The following is a 19,286-nucleotide window of genomic DNA, read 5'->3' as shown; positions in this document are numbered from 1 at the left end:
GCCTCTCTAAAGTCTTCGAAAGCCAAGTTAACAAACAGATCACCGACCATTCCGAATCCCACCGTACCTTCTCCGCTATGCAATCTGGTTTCCGAGCTGGTCATGGGTGCACCTCAGCCACGCTCAAGGTCCTAAACAATATCATAACCGACCATCGATAAAAGACAGTACTGTGCAGCCGTCTTCATCGACCTGGCCAAGGCTTTCGCCTCTGTCAATCACCACATTCTTATCTGCAGACTCAATCAGTGTTGCCAACTTAGTGACTTTGTTGCTATATTTAGCGAGTATTTAGACCCCTCTACCGACACATTTTCAAAAAAGCAACTAGCAACAAATCTAGCAACTTTTTCTGGTGTTATTGGAGACTCTGACATGAAAGCATGTATCGTTCTTACTCTTCTCAACGAGCAGCGAGTGCTGCCGTGGGCCCCACCCTGTCCCAAAGCACTCACAGGCGGCCCAGTCCTCGTGCAGAAATCCCTCCCAGCTGCAGTCAGAGCAGATGTTCACCCCTCAGCGTCCAGACTGCAAATGAATCGCGCATGCGGGAAGCCACCGCTGGCTGATATTAAAAAAACAATTAACCCGAACTAGGGCCAGACTAGTTTCCATAATTTTCTCACATTGCCAATGACAGTTTTTTTCTATTGTCTCTTTTTGGTCCATTTAGATTGTTAATGTAGATTGTATACAAAAAAAAATAAAAATGGTTAAAAATGTTCATGTTTTACTGTGACTTGTTGCTCCTAAGTGGACATATGGTTAAAAACCAAACCAAATTAATTAAACTAAACTTTTGCCATCCCAAGCCCGGATAAAGGAGGGTTGGAATTGTACCATTAAAAAAAAAAATCGACAGAAGAAAATTCATTTGTAGTTCTAAACATATTTAGGGTGTTTTTTACTCACTTGTCTCTCTCTCTCCCCTACAGCGTCCATCACAATTACATGCACATGGCCAATTATGCGATGATGTCATTTAGCGATTTCTAGGATAGCCAAAAGCTACTTTCCTTACTGAGGAGTTGGCAACACTGGACTCAATAGCATTGGTTTTTTAAATGACTACCTCGCCTGGTTCACCAACTACTTCTCAGATAGAGTTTAGTGTGTCAAATCGGAGGTCCTGTTTTCCGAACATTTTAAATTAGTAAATTGATTTTTGGGTTCTTAAAATGCTACCCAAGCGGGCTGGTCGTTAAGTTAATTTCTCATGTTTTGACCAAGTCGTTAATTATAATAATTACATTCAGTCGACGTTGCTGTGCTAAACAAATCATAGAAGCACCTTTGACAGCAATCTGTATCGGCAGATTTTATCAACCTCTTAAATTAGCTGGGGAGTGGTGGTGAACAGCAATCTTGCCACATATTTTCAATGCGATTCAAGTCTGAGCTTGGGCTGGGCCATTCCATTTCCCAATGATGGAGAACACTGTGTGCTCTTGGAAAATTGTGATGAGGCATATATCTGGGGATGGTTATAAAACAATTTCTATCTCAGAAATCTACAGCCAGTTCCTTGGAATTCATGGTATAGTGTGTGTGTGTGTGTGTGTGTGTGTGTGTGTGTGAAATGCACAGCTGTGGCGGTACAGCTCTGTGGTTTCTGTCTGTAAAAACCCTATTAGAAGCCTATAGGGAAACACAATCAGAGGAATAAAAAGAAACTAAGACTTTATTTGTCAAAAAAGAGGATATCTGGAATATTTTTACATGGCAACATCATATTTTACAGGAGAGGGCCTGGCCACCAACAGCCCAATAAATATTCAGATACCAAAGGAATACAGCAGGATTACTACTAGGATAATTAAGAGGATAATTAATTATCAGCAGCCTGGAGGAGTGACATAACAAGCATGCACATATACAATACACACACACATACAATATTACTCTTTCACCCCAATATACAATGCACATACATACAATACACATACATACACTACACATACATAGTACTTGTATGGATAGACGGTGCACTGTCCATCTCTCAGTACATATCAAAGCTGCAGGCTAAAGTTAAATATAGACTTGGTTTCCTCTATCGTAATCGCTCCTCTTTCACCCCAGCTGCCAAACTAACCCTGATTCAAATGACCATCCTACCCATGCTAGATTACGGAGACATACATTTATAGATCAACAGGTAAGGGTGCTCTCGAGCGGCTAGACGTTCTTTATCATTCGGCCATCAGATTTGCCACCAATGCTCCTTATAGGACACATCACTGCACTCTATACTCCTCTGTAAACTGGTCATTTCTGTATACCCGTCGCAAGACCCACTGGTTGATGCTAATTTATAAAACCCTCTTAGGCCTCACTCCCCCCTATCTGAGATAACTGCTGCAGCCCTCATCATCCACATACAATACCCGTTCTGCCAGTCAGTCCCCAAAGCACACACACATCCCTGGGTCGCTCCTCTTTTCAGTTCGCTGCAGCGAGCGACTGGAACGAGCTGCAACAAACACTCAAACTGGACAGTTATCTCAATCTCTTCATTCAAAGACTGATTCATGGACACTCTTACTGACAGTTGTGGCTGCTTTGTGTGATGTATTTGTTGTCTCTACCTTCTTGACCTGTGTGCTGTTGACTGTGCCCAATAATGTTTGTACCATGTTGTGTTGCTACCATGTTGTGTTGTCATGCCTTGCTATGTTGTTGTCTTAGGTCTCTCTTTATGTAATGTTGTGTTTATATTTATTATTATTTATACTGTTTTTTTTATTTATGTATCCCGGGCCCCCGTCCCCGCAGGAGGCTTTTTGCCTTTTGGTAGGCCGTCTTTGTAAATAAGAATTTATTAACTGACTTGCCTAGTTAAAATAAATAAAAAATACAATATACATACATACATACTCTCTCACACCCACCCACCCACACTCCCTGTCCATCACTTGCTCTTGTAGGTGAGGTGTTTCCGGTGCCAGTGTATCCAGGCAGGGGCGACGACTAGCCCAGTCAGGTAACCAATCACTCCACCCAGACTGCAGGACACAGGCCACACCTACAGGAAACAACATTGTGATATAAATATATTGTGTAGAACAAACAGGGCTTACTGATATACAAAGTAAGGAGTCGTGTCAGCTCTACTCATTGCCTTTCTGTGTGTGTGTGTGATCTGACCTGCCAGGGTCGGTCCCAGTCCAAAGGGATAGGGAAGGCTCCCAGCCAGGCTCCCACAACACTGCAGCCGACCACCATCTGTAGAGAAGTGTCCCACACCGACATGGCCCTAAAACAAATCACAAGTATACATATACACATTTTACACACACACAAAGCATCGACATTGTGAAGCTTGTGACATAGTAGTAGAGACTGTCTACCAGTGGACATACAGTACAGACATACTGTCTCTGTCAGAGAGAGAGAGTGAGCGCGCGAGAGAGAAGATAAAGAAGTAGTTGGAGAGAGAGTCTCGTATAAAACTGATCATATCTTCATAGTGAGTATGCCTTGTAGGTGAGTGTGTGTGTTTCTGTTTCTTTAGGTGACTGTGTACCTTGTAGGTGATAGTGTGTTTCTTGGGGGGGGCTGACCCCCAGCAGCCAGAACAGGGAGATGTTGACCACAGCGACAACCCCGGCAACAGAGTACTGCCACAGCAGGTGTGTCCCATACACAGAGAAACCCGGCACTAGCACCGCCGGCACCACTGTCGCCATAAATACCCCCGATGCCATGATGGCGTGGCTGGACGCCATATGTCTGATCTCCTCGTCCCACATGGTGCCGGAGAGAGGTCTGGTCAGGACTACCTGTACTGAAATTGGAAATATAGTATCCTGTTGCAGTATTTGAGGGGAAAAGCCGTAGCAGGGTTTGAACCAGCAACCCCAGTTACAGGACGAGTGCACTACCACCTGACTGTGCTATAAAAGGCATGGTTAGCAGATACAGACACTCAGGTAGTCTAGTGCTTAAGCACTTTGGGCCAGTAACCGAAAGGTTGCTAGCTTAAATCATCGAGCCAACTAGGTGAAAAATATGTTAATGTGCCCTTGAGCAAGGCACTTAACCCTAATTGCTTCTGTAAGTCGCTCTGGATAAGAGGGTCTGCTAAATTACTAAAATATATAAATATACCAGACCAGGCTGGATGCATTGTTAATCATCATCATCATAATAGTCTGAACCACTAAAACCCCTAGCAATAACCCAACAGCTATTTTTTTTTAGCACAAAACCAACTACTGCAGCTCCAGTCGGGTGGATAGTCTGAATAGCCTACCTTGACAACCCCTTCCTCGTACTGAGATATGACGTTGAGTCAAGTTTTGCTGTCTAGCTAGCTACGGCCTTTGTAGCCTAGCTAGCTGTATCCTTCGAAATAATACAGGAGTTTACTATTCTAAATGAGACAAGTCAACTAGAGGCCTGCGTGGCTGTTTTTCAAGATTTCACACCGATATTGTGGTGTTCATTCATCAGACTCCCTTCCGTAAACATTCAGCCGCGCAAAGTCAGACGCTTATATTGATTGACATATTTGTCAACCAATAACGGTTTTACCACTCCTGCGAAACCAACCAATCAGGTTCTGAGGTCCCAGAGGTTGAAAACGGAAACAGGAAGTTTACAACTGACTAGCTACACATTTAGGTCCAGTTTATTAGTGGTGTTAGCAAAAAGTGTTGTACAAAACAAATAAACTATGGTTTGCGACAATTGTAAGTAAGTTCTGGATAATTAGAAGTTATAAGAAGATAACTAACGTTAACTGGCTAGCTGTCTAATTGTTTTTATCTCAGCTAACTGTTGTGTTGCAGAAGGCTTGTTTTGTTGTTTAGTCTAACGTTACCTAGTTAACATGCCCTATTGTGTATCACAGACCGAACGGGAAGTGTTTGTGTGAGTCCTGCAGCTAACAATGAATTCCTATCTCTCATCTCTCCCCATCTCCTTTCAACATCTACTCCTATTTCGGACCTTTCCTTCTCTCTTTCTTCACCCTCGGCCTCTATTGCTTCTCTTTCTATCTCAGGTGAGAAGAAGCTGGGCAGGGTGATAACTCCAGACACCTGGAAGGATGGAGCAAGGAACACTACAGGTAGATATAGGACTCGTATTATAGATACAGAATTGTGTATTACACATAGTATCAAACTATTCACAACTATGTATTCACAACAGTATACTGTATTATGTTTGTAGAGAGCGGTGGGCGGAAGCTGAATGAGAACAAGGCTCTGACATCTAAGAAGGCTAGGTAAGACAGTTGATGTTGTATATGGTCAGATGATGGTTATGTTACGATAATATGATTCTGTCAACAGGTTTGATCCTTATGGGAAGCCAGGAAAATCAGGAAAGTCGGGCTTTGGCATCTGCCGAATCTGCAAGAGCTCTGTTCACCAATCAGGATCTCACTACTGCCAGGGCTGTGCCTACAAGAAAGGTACTATATCTGCCTACACACTAGTGTAACCTGCAGCCCCCAGGGTTATATGTGCGGGTCGAGCGGGTTTGGGGTCATAAAATATTGTGTGGATGAAGGGTGGGCGCGATGTATAAAGAGAAAACAATGCATTAAAAATCCATAAATGCAGCGGCAGGGTAGCCTAGTGGTTAGAGCATTGGACTAGTAACCGGAAGGTTGCAAGTTTAAATCCCCGAGCTGACAAGGTACAAATCTGTCGTTCTGCCCCTGAACAGGCAGTTAAACCACTGTTCCTAGGCCGTCATTGAAAATAAAAATTTGTTCTTAACTGACTTGCCTAGTTAAATAAAGGTAAAATAACAATGTATACTTGTACAATTCTATAGGCTACATTGAGGTTTTTATTCTAATTATATTTATCAGGCGTTAGGCCCTGAATTAGGCTTACGCACTAACTGTACACTTGCCAAATACACACCAATTGCCAAATGCTTTTGGGAACTTGGGCAGAAAAAATTAAAGTTGATCCACTGAGGCAAAAAGGACAATGTCGTAGTTTAATTCAATAAGAGAAAAGCTGCAAAATGGAGAGTTGAAAATAAAGAGAAGGGAGGGCCAGAACAGTAGCCTAATGTTTGGGAAATATGTTGATTGTGAGGCGCTATACAAATTCGACATGGCACATCAATATAACTGAAAAGTTCAGATGGGTTAAATGGAATAGTAGTCCTAACTGAAATCTGGACACTGACTGTAGGTCTATAACCTCTCACATAGCCTATTATAATACTAACTCCTGCAGAAGTATTATATATTTCTTACAGCATCTTGAGACAATGAATGCGCAATTAGGGACCGTCTATAAAGGTGCTATCTTTATCAGCATCGTAAAAGCTGATAAAATATGCATCCAAGCTGAAGGGAAATCTTATCAGAAACATGTTGGGTTGTTTTCATAGCTTTTAATTCTATTAAAACCAGTCAAACTGATGTCATTTGTCAATTTTACACACAAAATCATTCCCATTTTTGCATTTTCTCCCCGTTCCCTAAATGCCTTTGCTGCAGGAGAGAAGCAGAGATGAAAGTGAATGTTACCAATGTCAACTAGATGCATTAAAAATCAAACTAGATTGATGCATTCATTCTATCGATTTATGACATTTTCTGGTGAGCAAGGGTTTATTTAGTCTTCTAGGGCAACAATTAATTACAGATGAGAAGCTGCATGTATCTAAACAAGTTGACTAACAAATAGCCTACCAAAATGTTGGAAATTATAAGCAGAATCGTGTCTTTAATTGGGCTTTAAAAAATCAACAACCTGCACCCCCTGTCAAAAAATAGTTAGCGCATCTCTGACTGTACAGTGCATTTTCTATATTTGCGGGTCGGGGGCGGACCTCAGATTTTCATTTTATCACATATAGTCGGGCGGTGTGGATGAACAAACAGCTGACCCGCGCATCACTACTACACACCCCATCTTGTCTGCCATTTTGGTTGCTCTTGTAGGTGAAAATTCATGACAATGTTTGATGTTCCAGTATCTAGATTGTTTTCCCAGAAGTATTGAGACAGAAAACATAGGGTTAATTAATAGACATGTGTAAGCAGAATAAAGGCTGAGCTCAGGTGAATGGACAGAGCTGGATAAACAAAGAGTTAACCATTGGACATGTAAAAACAGAACGGAAGCAGAATCCATGAGAGTATACAGACTGGGTCAACATGGAGTTAATCACTAGATATGTAAAAACAGAACTGAAGCAGAAAATGTGTACCTTAATTAATATAGGCACCAAAAGCCATGTATCTGTAATAAGAACATATGTTTGTACTAATCAAGTATTATTAGAAAATAAGTTATATTAAGAAAGTATATATGCAATAAATGTATTATTTATTTTTATTAACACTATGGCGCCGCCACCAATATAAACTAAACTGAGCAGATGTGGGCATTAACAAACAATTATTGGGACAGGAAGATAATGGTGGCTCAAGGCCAAGGGGAGTTAATCATCTACATAGAGGGGAATGACCATGTGTGTTATTTGAAGTTGGAAACCTATAAAGCTTGAATGTAACAAGAAAATGAACTTGTTCCATGGAATTGCTCGGCTTCTGTTACTTTGTAATAAAGTCTATTTGACTTTACAAGTTCCGGTATCTGACAAATATTTGATTCAATATTTCCACAACACTCTCTAAGAAGCAAATTGTCATTCAGTGAAGATGTAATAATGTTCACAATCTCCCTTCTCTCACCCTTTTTCTCTCACTCTCTCTTAGGGATCTGTGCGATGTGTGGGAAGAAGGTTCTGGACACCAAGAACTACAAGCAGACCTCCGTCTGATAGTCTTCTGACAGGCCACCAGTATAACCAGAGAAATAAGGGGAGGAGTGAGAAAGAAAAGGAGGGAAAGGGGAAGGAAGGTGGGCACAAGAAATGACCGCTTTATTTTGTAGCAGGCTTGCTTTGACCCCGTCTAAATCTCTCGTAGCAGAGATACAGTCAAAGGGTTCTTACTCTTTCCAGCTCTCTCTCGTGTGTGTGTGTGTGTGTGTGTGTGTGTGTGTGTGTGTGTGTGATGGAGCCCTCCCTATTGTACAGATCCTATAACCATCCGCAATAAGTGGCCAGTACTGTTCCACACACCAAATCCGAGACTACTTTTAGTTTTTTGTACCTGGACTGATGGTTTCTCTCCGGTCGTGTCAAACCTGCTCTGATACAGGAGTTTCCTTTTATCAATTCATTGGAAATTATATCAAGTGTCATGTTTTTGAGTGTATTAATATAATACATATGTAATGGCAATTAAATGATTATTCATCAACTTTGTTTTGTCTCAGACCAAAACATTCCAACAAATGTCTGTTTGTTGTACATGGTCTTATTCAATAGGCTTGAAGACAAGTCACGACCCTGTTCTCTGTATCGCTCGGTCACCTGTACACGCTGCAGTGATTGGTTTAGAACCTCTGACATCATCATGATGTGACACGGCATGCTGTAACTTCCTGTGTGACCCAGGATTCAGGTTAGATGCCGTGTTCACGTGCTAGTCGGAACTTGGAAACTCTGAAATGTTCGACTTGCTAACTGGTTGAACGTGGCACGTGTACAATGGCACGTGTACAACTTCAACCAGTTAGCAAGTCTGAAATGTCAGAGTTCTGACTAGCATGTGAACGCGGCAGGAGAACAGAGGTTGGCTGAGTCATTGCAGCTGCCCACTGACATTTAAAGGCACCGTCTCCCCTCAGGCTCTACCCCATCAAACACACACCCAGCCCATTACACAGAAACAAAGAGCCACTCTATTGTGGTGATCTAGTTTAATTGAGAGAACACACAACATAATGATGATTCATGAAAACAAATGGCAACATAGACAGAGTAAAACACTGTTAGACACATACTAGGAAATATAGATCTAGAACACGTGTTGGCTTATAAACTGTAGAGATGCTTTTGCTGACCAGTGCTGAAATACACTTTTTTTCAAATGTTGGTTACAGATATTTTCCTTTATTTTACATACAGATGAAACATTATGGAGTCTTAACAGGCTAATCTGCTGTTGGAAAAATAACTTTCGGTAAAAGATGAGGGATGGGGCTGGATAAATCAAACCGCTCTAAAAATGTATAGACCGAGCTATGTATGCAAGGACTGACCATCCACGATATCACAATTATAGTTTTAAAATAAATCTTCAGGATTGGTGGGTCCCCTGCGGGACGGTTGAGCTAACATAGGCTATTGCGATTAGCATGGGGTTGTAAGTAACAAGAACATTTCCCAGGACATAGACATATCTGATATTGTCAGAAAGCTTAAATTCTTGTTAATCTAACTGTACTGTCCAATTTACAGTAGCTATTACAGTGAAAAAATACCATGCTATTGTTTGAGAGTGCACAGTTTTGAACATGAAAAGTTATTAATAAACAAATTAGGCACATTTGGACAATCTTGACACAAAAGTTTGAAGAGAAATACAATGGTTCATTGGATCAGTCTAAAACATTGCACATACACTGCTGCCATCTAGTGGGGAAAAACATCTAAATTGCACCTGGGCTGGAATAATACACTATGGCCTTTCTCTTGCATGATCTTTTACCAGATCTAATGTGTTATTGTCCTACATTCTTTTCACATTTCCACAAACTTCAAAGTGTTTCCTTTCAAATGGTACCAAGAATATGCATTTCCTTGCTTCAGGGCCTGAGCTACAGGCAGTTAGATTTGGGTATGTCATTTAAGGTGAAAATTGAAAAAAAGGGGCAGATCCTTAAGAGGTTGTTTTGAGACTATACAGTGTTTGTTTATATTTACAAACATTCGAGTAAAACAAGCATATATGTTGGGTTCTGATTGGGTGTAACAGTTGAACTAAGCTCATTAGGCATATAAGTTATATTTCTCAAGAATCAATGGGTAAAAATAATTAATTTACAAGTCCAAAAATGTATGTAGTGACTGCAGATTGTCCCTTTAAAAAGGGACATTCCACCACTTTTCAACCTCCGTCATTATGTCTATAAATGAAAGGTTATCAAACCCATTCACAGGGTTGGTTAACTCTGGAGATTCCTTTGGCTTTTAGAGTTAGGTAAATCAGCCTTTAATTTCCTTGCACCTTAAGTGTGGAATGATCTACATACAATCCACTTCAAACTTGGAGGAATTGATACCTCTAGAGCATTTCAGATGGTTGTTCCGGAACCTTTTTACTGAAGAATGTCTGTTTTTTTATGATTGTGTTTTTCTTTTTGTGTATAATAACATTTATTTAATTGTTTTGTAGTTTAATGTGTATTGTTGTGCTAAACAGGGCTCATCTGGAAAAGAGACCTCGGTCTTAACATTGACTCCCTGTCAAAAGAAAGGTTAAGTAAATAAAAAAATAAAAAATCTCCAGCACCATACCAGTGTCTACATATGTGAAAACGGCTTGTTTCTACATTCTGTAGGTAAAATAAGAGGTCCTAAAAAAGTGCAACTTGATGACAGTAACTAGGTTCCACCCAATCGGTGTGACAGATTTTCATGTGAATATTCAAAAATCTGCAAATAAACAATATGCACATTTTCCCACCAGATATGTATTTCCATCAAATGTACTTTTTGCGGATAAAAGGCTGTGCATGATGACGTAGTGCACATAAAAATAACTTTTGCAGTTAAATATACAAGTTTTTAAAAAATACAAGTTAAATGGGTTTCCATTGCATTTTCAACTCTACTGATGCTTGTCACAAAACTGCTAGGTTATATCCGGTATGTGCCCACTCTGGTCTTGACAGCCAAGCACTGATCATCATATCACAAGAATAAGACTTGATATTTAATATAAAGGAGTGAATTTCATTACTTATTTTATCTGTAGCCTAATAAACTGCATGATTTCCTGAGATGTAGTGGGATTACCACACAACATATTGCGTGACTCCAAATTTACTTGAGATAATATGGTTATTCTATCAATATTTGCACATAAAGGCGTTTCCCACCGCAACTCCTCACATAACTATTTTTACAGCCACAAAAAGACCCCACCTTGTCTAGCGTATTTTGTTTTGTCGACATTTGGAAAGTTTACCGACAAATTTGCTATTTCCATCAGGTCTGTTGTGACATTTTTTATCCGACATGTACTTTACTCACATAAAAATGTTGAGTGGAAACCCGGTTCATGAGTTGCATTAAAAAAGGTAAGAGGTAGGGCACTTTCCTGCTCGCAGTATCACAATAAATCTCAGTCTTAACTAGTCATATCTAGTGCTTATAACTAGTGTATATATATATATATACCTTTCTATACAGTAGAGATCATGTTTTAAGACTGTCAGGTTTTCTAGCTGTGGTTAGCTGAAGGCACCATAATTATAGCCTCTCATAATTATAGCCTGCATTGCCTTTTGTGTATATAAGGCTTCTGTGAGGTGTGTGGAGTAGTCTTAGGAACTCTACCCTAGAACATGTGCTTTACAGGGTCAGGGCAGGGGCTAGAGGTCAGGGGTCAGAGATGGTTGCTAAGCAGTCTTGGTGAGTCGTAGGAACTCTTCTCGAGTCTTTGGATCTTCTCTGAACACCCCCAACATGCAGCTGGTCACAGTTCGACTGTTCATCTTCTGAACCCCACGCATCACCATACACATGTGCCTGGAACACATTATTAAATACAAGCCAACACAATAATGCCCCGCTTTACTCTCATGATTAACATGTGATTTATAAGTCTGGAACTTCAAGCACCTAATAAACACTCAGAGGTGGTGAGAGTGTGTAGTACTCACGCTGCCTCTATAACCACAGCCACACCAGCTGGCTGTAGAGCTTCTGATATCGCCATGGCAATCTGCTTGGTCAGACGCTCCTGGACTGGGGAGGGGAACACGCACAGAATGTTGCCTATTTCTTATAGTAATGTTTCGTATATGTCCTTTGAACTACAGTATGCGTACTGTGTATGTATATTTGAGTAAGCACTCTGCCATTCTTACCTTGGAGCCTTCGACTGTACATCTCAACAATCCTACAGACACACACAGCAAACAAACAGTTACTATCACAGTAAGACCATACACACACCAGTGGAGGCTGGTGGAATGAGCTATAGGAGGACGTGCTCTGGGAGAAAGAAAAAAAATGGAACGGAGTCAAACATGTGGTTTCCATATGTTTGATCCCGTTTACATTTATTCTAGTCCAGCCATTACACAGAGCTTGTTCTCCTATACCCCCTCCCAACAGCCTCCGCTGACGTGCGCGCACACACACAGAACAATAATATAATACAGTAGAAGACCATCAAACATATAGCTAATTGGTGATCAGGTTTGATAATGATTAATGTCTTCATAAATAGAGAGATGACCCGATACACAATCTGTCAATCATTCTATCGACCTGTCGATCACTCTATCAATCTGTCAATCATTCACTGCCTGCCAAAACATTATCTGAAATTGTTAGGCAAGATCTGATCAATGTGCATGTTTGGAGTGAAATATACAAAAGGGTTGAAGGGCTATAAAGTATGGGGAGAGAAATAGAGACAGGGAGGGAGGACAAGGGAGAGACAGAGAGACAGAGAGAGCCTGTGATAATAGAAGAATGATTCCCACTGGTCTGGAGGGATTTTCTCATGGTCTGGGAGCGGCTAGGTCTGGGTATTGTGTGTGTGTGTGTGTGTGTGTGTGTGTGTGTGTGTGTGTGTGTGTGTGTGTGTGTGTGTGTGTGTGTGTGTGTGTGTGTGTGTGTGTGTGTGTGTGTGTGTGTGTGTGTGTGTGTGTGTGTGTGTGTGTGTGTCTGGGGTGAGACAGGATATTAGCAGTAGGGCTTACAGTCTAAGCCTCCAGGTCAAAGAACTGAAATAACAGAAGAACTCAGCCACCCAGCACTAACACACACACACTCGGGTAGCCCGACCATTCCCTGCCCCTGTCATGAGCCAACCAGCTTCTCCAATACACACACTATGTATGGACTGTGTGTCAGTTGTGTGTGTGTGTTTGTACTGTATACTCACCTAGCCAGCTTGCTAAGTCCGACCACCTTCTTATTTGGCAGGTATCCGATATGTACCTGGGTCAATGCAACAGATTAGAAATACAGGTCAGAGTTCAAACAACCAGAGCAGAGTTTCAAATGTGACCTGCTCAGCACACATACAGCATCTTCATACTGTTTGTAAACTCTACACACAACACCAGACTGGCATCAAAGCTACTGTGTGCTAAGCCAACTCACTGTTTGTGTGTGTGTGTGTGTGTGTGTGTGTGTGTGTGTGTGTGTGTGTGTGTGTGTGTGTGTGTGTGTGTGTGTGTGTGTGTGTGTGTGTGTGTGTGCGTGCGTGTGCGTGTGTGTGCGTACGCGCGCATGTGAGTGTGTCCCATTGCTCCCTATCCAGGACAAAGAACCCAATAACCCCCCCCATACTCTCTTTCCAACAGAACACACTCTCTCTCTCTGCCATTCTTTGCTCTGCTATTCTCTGTCAGCCACTCCCCACCCCACTTTCTGTCTTTAGAGCCCCAGTCTTACCCTGCCAAAAAAGGGTACAAGGTGGTGTTCACAAAGAGAGAACATTTCAATGTCTTTTACTATCACTATCTCGTCATGGTCCTCGTCAAATATGGCATCATTCAGGATGTCTGTAGAGAGAGCGAGAAAGAGAGAAAGTTCATCAAATTGTGATAAAAGCCTATCAGTATTGTTCAACCTCTGGTCTGGGGGCGCACTGAAAAAGGCTGTATGTTTGACACCCCTGATTTAGACCATACAAACAAGAGACTGCTCTATTCGAATGACAAAAAAACGGATCGTGAACGAAAATACGTATCAATGACATAACACCAACACACACACATTCTTAGATTACAGGTTAGAGTGGCACCACACGCGGATAAAGACGACGCACGCGGTCTTGGCGAGCTCCTACAGCCAGGACCGATAAGCATGAGTCACCGGCTTTAGCGCTAACAGCAACATCTGTCTTGATGAGAATTGGTAATCGTGTTAACACATAACTAAAAGTTGGGTTTCGATTAACCCACGCAACTGCCTGATAACGAGATAAATAACACATCATGCATATAGCTGTTGATTTCAATTCAATTATGTGATTTGGATCCAAAAATATATTGTTGAAAGATTTGAGAGAAACATTAACACTGTAAAAAGTGGGATAGCACTTTCGTTCAGCTGAAGTGCTTTTTCTGATGTGTACAATCCAAAATTACGCTGTGGTTCAATAAACCTATTCTATTCAATTTGTCAGAAATCAAAAAAACAAATTTGACAGATCAATGTGATTTTTTAATGATACGAAAACTTCTAAATTGCTTTCAACATCTCATGCACATTCGCATTGCATGATGGTGGGTGCAATCTTGCAATGGCAGCCTATCAGAAGAGTTGAAGGCGTGGCCTATTGTGGGCCTGGCTTTTGGTTTGTTATTTTAGTCCACCCGTGAGAGTAAATGTCATTCAAGGTAAAATGTTTTGTTTTTTAATTTACTATTTTATATGTTCACTGCCAGCACTGATATCTGCCTAAGTACTGGCATTGCTCATAATGAGGTGGTCATCATTTGGTTACGAAATTGTAGACAGTTAATGTGAATGTCTTATGTACAGAAAGTGTTTATCTAACATAATATCTTGATTTACAGGATATTGTTGAATTGCTTATTACCCAATTAAATAAACTTGTATAGGTGATTCCAAAGTGAAAAATCAACTTGGTACAACATTTTTTTAAAATGGTTTATATGTATATTTAAGTGATAATGCCTGAGAAACCGGTGTTTGGAGGATATATTGGCATGGGTGTTGTTGAGGGCCAGGGCCAGCCAATATATCTTCCAAACACCGGCATGAGGGCATTATCACTTTTATACAACGGGTTACCAACATATTCATATAATTATTGATATATTTTCATTCCTTTTTTAAAAAATGTATTAATTCATACTATTTCATCCTTCCACAAGATATAGTCCCAAACTGGCTCGTCGTTCGTTCTGTCGGTTCGGTTGCCTGTTTTGTTTTGTTCTACATCTATGGACGCGACCTAGTCGTTCGTTCTAAATGTTCCATTGCTATACTGGCTGGCAATGTTCTTATCCCTTGCTTGCTAGCTAGCCAACTATGGCTAACTTAGTCTCGTCAAAGAGTGCAGCCAAAATAACAGAAAAGTAGATGCATTTGCGTTTAAGCTGTTTTCTAGTGACATTTATGTTGCAATGTTGATACAAATCTGCGCTGTTGAAATCTAAATCTTAGTCTAAAAGAAATGTGAGATCATTTCTAGATGTTTTTTTATAGTGGGTTGATGAGACAGTGGATTGCTCAGTCAGAGTAAATAGGCAGTGTGTGTTAACTTGCGGAATAGACACAGGCTGGAATGTGATTTTAACCAATCAGCATTCAGGATTAGACCCACGGTTGTGTATATACAGTTGAAGTCAGAAGTTTACATACACCTTAGCCAAATACATTTAAACTCAGTTTTTCACAATTCCCGACATTCAATCCTAGTAAAAATGCCCTGTTTTAGGTCAGTTAGGATTACCACTTTATTTTAAGAATGTGAAATGTCAGAATAATAGTTGATATAATTATTTATTTCAGGTTTTCCTTCTTTCATCACATTCCCAGTGGGTCAGAAGTGTACATACACTCATTTAGTATTTGGTAGGATTGCCTTTAAATTGTTTAACTTGGGTCAAACATTTCAGGTAGCCTTCCACAAGCTTTCCACAATAAGTTGGGTGAATTTTAGCCCACTCCTCCTGACAGAGCTGGTGTAACTGAGTCAGGTTTGTAGGCCTCCTTGCTCACACATGCTTTTTCAGTTTTGCCCACACATTTTATATACTATTGAGGTCAGGGCTTTGTGACGGCCACTCCAATACCTTGACATTGTTGTCCTTAAGCCATTTTGCCAAAACTTTGGAAGTATGTTTGGGGTCATTGTCCATTTGGAAGACCCATTTGCGACCAAGCTTTAACTTCCTGACTGATGTCTTGAGATGTTCTTCAATATATCAACATAATTTTCTTTGCTCATGATGCCATCTATTTTGTGAAGTGCACCAGTCCCTTCTGCAGCAAAGCACCCCCACAATATGATGCTGCCACCCCCCGTGCTTCATGGTTGGGATGGTGTTCTTCGGCTTGCAAGGCTCTCTCTTTTTCCTCCAAATGTAACGATGGTCATCATGGCCAAACAGTTCTATTTTAGTTTCATCAGACCAGAGGACATTTCTCCAAAATGCAGTTGCAAACAGTATGGCTTTTTTATGGCGGTTTTGGAGCAGTGGCTTCTCCCTTGCTGAGCGGTCTTTCAGGTTATGTCGATATAGGACTCGTTTTTACTGTGGATATAGATACTCTTGTACCTGTTTCCTCCAGCATCTTCACAAGGTCCTTTGCGGTTGTTCTGGGATTTATTTGCACTTTTTGTACCAAAGTACGTTCATTTCTAGGAGACGGCTGCGTGGTCCCATGGTGTTTATACTTGCAAACTATTTTTTGTACAGATGAACGTGGTACCTTTAGGCATTTGGAAATTGCTCCCAAGCATGAACAAGACTTGTGGAGGTCTACAATTTTTTTCTGAGGTCTTGGCCTATTTCTTTTGATTTTACCATGATGTCAAGCAAAGAGGCACAGAGTTTGAAGGTAGGCCTTGAAATACCTCCACAGGTACACCTCCAATCGACTCAAATGATTTCAATTAGTCTATCAGAAGCGTCTGAAGCCATTACATAATTTTCTAGAATTTTCCAAGCACAGTCAACTTAGTGTATGTAAACTTCTGACCCACTGGAATTGTATGTGAAATAATCGGTCTGTAAACAATTGTTGGAAAATGTTGTGTCATGCACAAAGTAGATGTCCTAACCGACTTGCCAAAACTAGTGGTTGAGTGGTTGAAAAAGTAGTTGTAATGACTCCAATGTAAGTGTATGTAAACTTCCGACTTCAACTGTAATATATATATATATATATATATATATATATATATATATATATATATATATATATATATATATATATATACATATATATATATATATATATATATATATATATATATATATATATATAAACAAACTTTTATAATTAAAAAAAAATATATATATATATATATATATATATACATATATATATATATATATATACATATATATATATGTATTTATAAAAAGTTTGTATTTATTAGGTTTAACCAAAGGGGAAAAGTAAATTGAGTGTTTAAAGAAGTAGGCAGCTGAACTTTAGGTGTGCTAATAATCAAATAACAGTTGGCAGGAATCATATATTTGGTTTCAACAAATGTTTATTTTTTACAATTTACAGTGTAGGAAGGAATGTGTTCCTAGCTCTCTATTCTCACTCTATCCTACGTTTGGCACTCTCCTGCTGCTCATCTTTGATAAATGTATTCTTATTTTGTTTCTGCACCAAAAACAAAAACCTATAGGCCTATAGGTTTGCATTGCTTTTGCATCAGCTTTTGAAAAGGATGGCAAAAACAGGGTACTGATATTCAAGTTGGATGTGCCCTTTACTTTTAGCATATTCCCCCCAACTATTAATCGACCAAATACTGAGTCCCACCGGGTCTTACCGTACACGTCCTCGTGGTATCCCTTGGTAAGGAACTGCATTGCCTTGGCGGCTCTTAGAGGCGTCCTCAGGAGCCCCTGCCGGTCCGTGTCCTCCCCGAGACCCCGCAAGATGCTGCTGTACGCTGCTTCGAGTGCCGGTAACCGGGACTCATCCTCAGCATCTTTACCGGACGTCTCATGCTGTTTCCGCTGCTGTACGGTGGTCTTCTTGGTCTCGAGGCTCAACTCACTGAAACCGTTATTATAGTAGAAATCTGTCACCAGCTGCTTCCCGGTCCCGTTACAATGGCTGTTCATCGCCGCTGGTTTTTGGTATTCGATCTGACAGAGGGAGAAACAATATACAGCCTTTCTAACTCAAGAAGTTGCTGATTGTAAACGCTAGTTGTCGTTTTGTTGTCCGCCAAGCAGTGACCAGCAGCAGATTGTCCATGGCCCTGACCTGCGCTCCGTTTATATACCAGACCTACAGCAGCCGCGTGCGCACGGTGCCAAACCAAACCTCGCTCCGCATTTCGTCACGCTAATGAAAAACATCGGGTGACGCCATCCTGCGCTCCAAGGGGTTAGTTCGTATGAATTGTCACGACTAGAAAAGCTTGCTTGTCTGTTATGTTGTTATCAATTCTTTAACTGAATGGTTTATTGTTTGTCATATTTGATTGGATTAAAAAAAGGATTGTCATGACTTGATCATCGGTCATTATCGATAATAAGCCCATATTCGCACGGAACGAGTATTAGTACAGAACGTTGATTATGTAACTATATTATCCCAGAATGTCTGTTATTCCAGATAACGATTAGGAGGGGATTCGTTTTTTTTCCAAACTGCCCCATGTAATTCTTTGTTTTTGTTGTTGTTGTTCATAAGCCATACCTAACAATCGTTGGTATAGATAGTGTCGCCATAATATTTGAATTGAGGAATTGTGATCATTTTAGCGATCCACAATAGAAGACGTCCTAAATGTCCCCTCGTCTTCAGATGTGAGCTGTTAACTTGTCATTTCCAAACGTTAGCTCAGTTGTATTATGCTTTGCGATCTATTAACAGCAAGGTTATAAAAAACATATTATATTACGAAAAAGGGATCTGCAATGGTTACAAGCCAAATAACCCTCATTTGACACTATATATAACCATTATTTTGTGTGTGTGTATAGTAGTTGCGCATCACAACTTATTTTTAATTATCTATACAAAATATAATTGGTTTGACTTGATTACCTGGGGCAATGGACATTCACAACCCGCAATGGACATTCACAACCCGGATCGTGGGAAGTGACAACGCGCTCTTATAGGACCAGGGCATAAATAATAATATAATAATAATCTATAATTTTGCTCTTTATTTCACCATCTTACATATAAAACCTTATTTATTCATCGAAAATGGTGAATAATTCACCACAGGTTAATGAGAAGGGTGTGCTTGAAAGGATGCACATGACTCTGCAATGTTAGGTTGTATTGGAGAGTCTCAGTCTTAAATCATTTTCCACACAGGGCATCAGTGTCTTAACAGCACAATTTGCCAAGGCAGGATACTCTGAGCGCAGCCCAATCCAGAAATCTGACAGTGGTTTCTGACTAAATTCAATTTTCACAGAGCCGCTTGTTCAGATATTGGTAAGTGGACTGGAGGCAAGGCAAGAAAGGGATAAAGAATCCAGTTGTTTGTGTCATCCGTTTCGGGGAAAGTACCTGCGTAATTG

The 19,286-nt window shown here is 40.5% G+C and overlaps 2 protein-coding genes across 2 annotated transcripts; one reads left to right on the top strand and one right to left on the bottom strand.

The window, feature by feature from the left end:
- The first annotated feature begins 4,565 nt into the window (after positions 1-4,565).
- LOC112224294 (cysteine-rich PDZ-binding protein) lies at positions 4,566-8,922 on the top strand. Its single transcript, XM_024387777.2, has 5 exons — positions 4,566-4,691; positions 5,006-5,071; positions 5,176-5,230; positions 5,298-5,419; positions 7,697-8,922. Exons 1-5 carry the CDS (start codon positions 4,676-4,678, stop codon positions 7,759-7,761), a joined length of 324 nt encoding a protein of 107 aa, XP_024243545.1. The 5' UTR covers positions 4,566-4,675; the 3' UTR covers positions 7,762-8,922.
- A 730-nt stretch (positions 8,923-9,652) lies between these two features.
- gch2 (GTP cyclohydrolase 2) lies at positions 9,653-18,039 on the bottom strand. The gene is made up of 6 exons (XM_024387776.2): positions 17,564-18,039; positions 13,468-13,577; positions 12,953-13,008; positions 11,925-11,956; positions 11,718-11,802; positions 9,653-11,583 (listed from the first exon to the last, which is right to left on the bottom strand). Exons 1-6 carry the CDS (start codon positions 17,859-17,861, stop codon positions 11,454-11,456), a joined length of 711 nt encoding a protein of 236 aa, XP_024243544.2. The 5' UTR covers positions 17,862-18,039; the 3' UTR covers positions 9,653-11,453.
- Positions 18,040-19,286: the final 1,247 nt, after the last annotated feature.

The sequence above is a fragment of the Oncorhynchus tshawytscha genome, linkage group LG25 (genome assembly GCF_018296145.1).
Source record: "Oncorhynchus tshawytscha isolate Ot180627B linkage group LG25, Otsh_v2.0, whole genome shotgun sequence".
In the NCBI taxonomy this organism is placed as follows: Eukaryota; Metazoa; Chordata; class Actinopteri; order Salmoniformes; family Salmonidae; genus Oncorhynchus; species Oncorhynchus tshawytscha.
The sequence above is the reverse complement of the archived record's forward strand: the minus strand, read 5'-3'. Positions and strand labels throughout refer to the sequence as shown.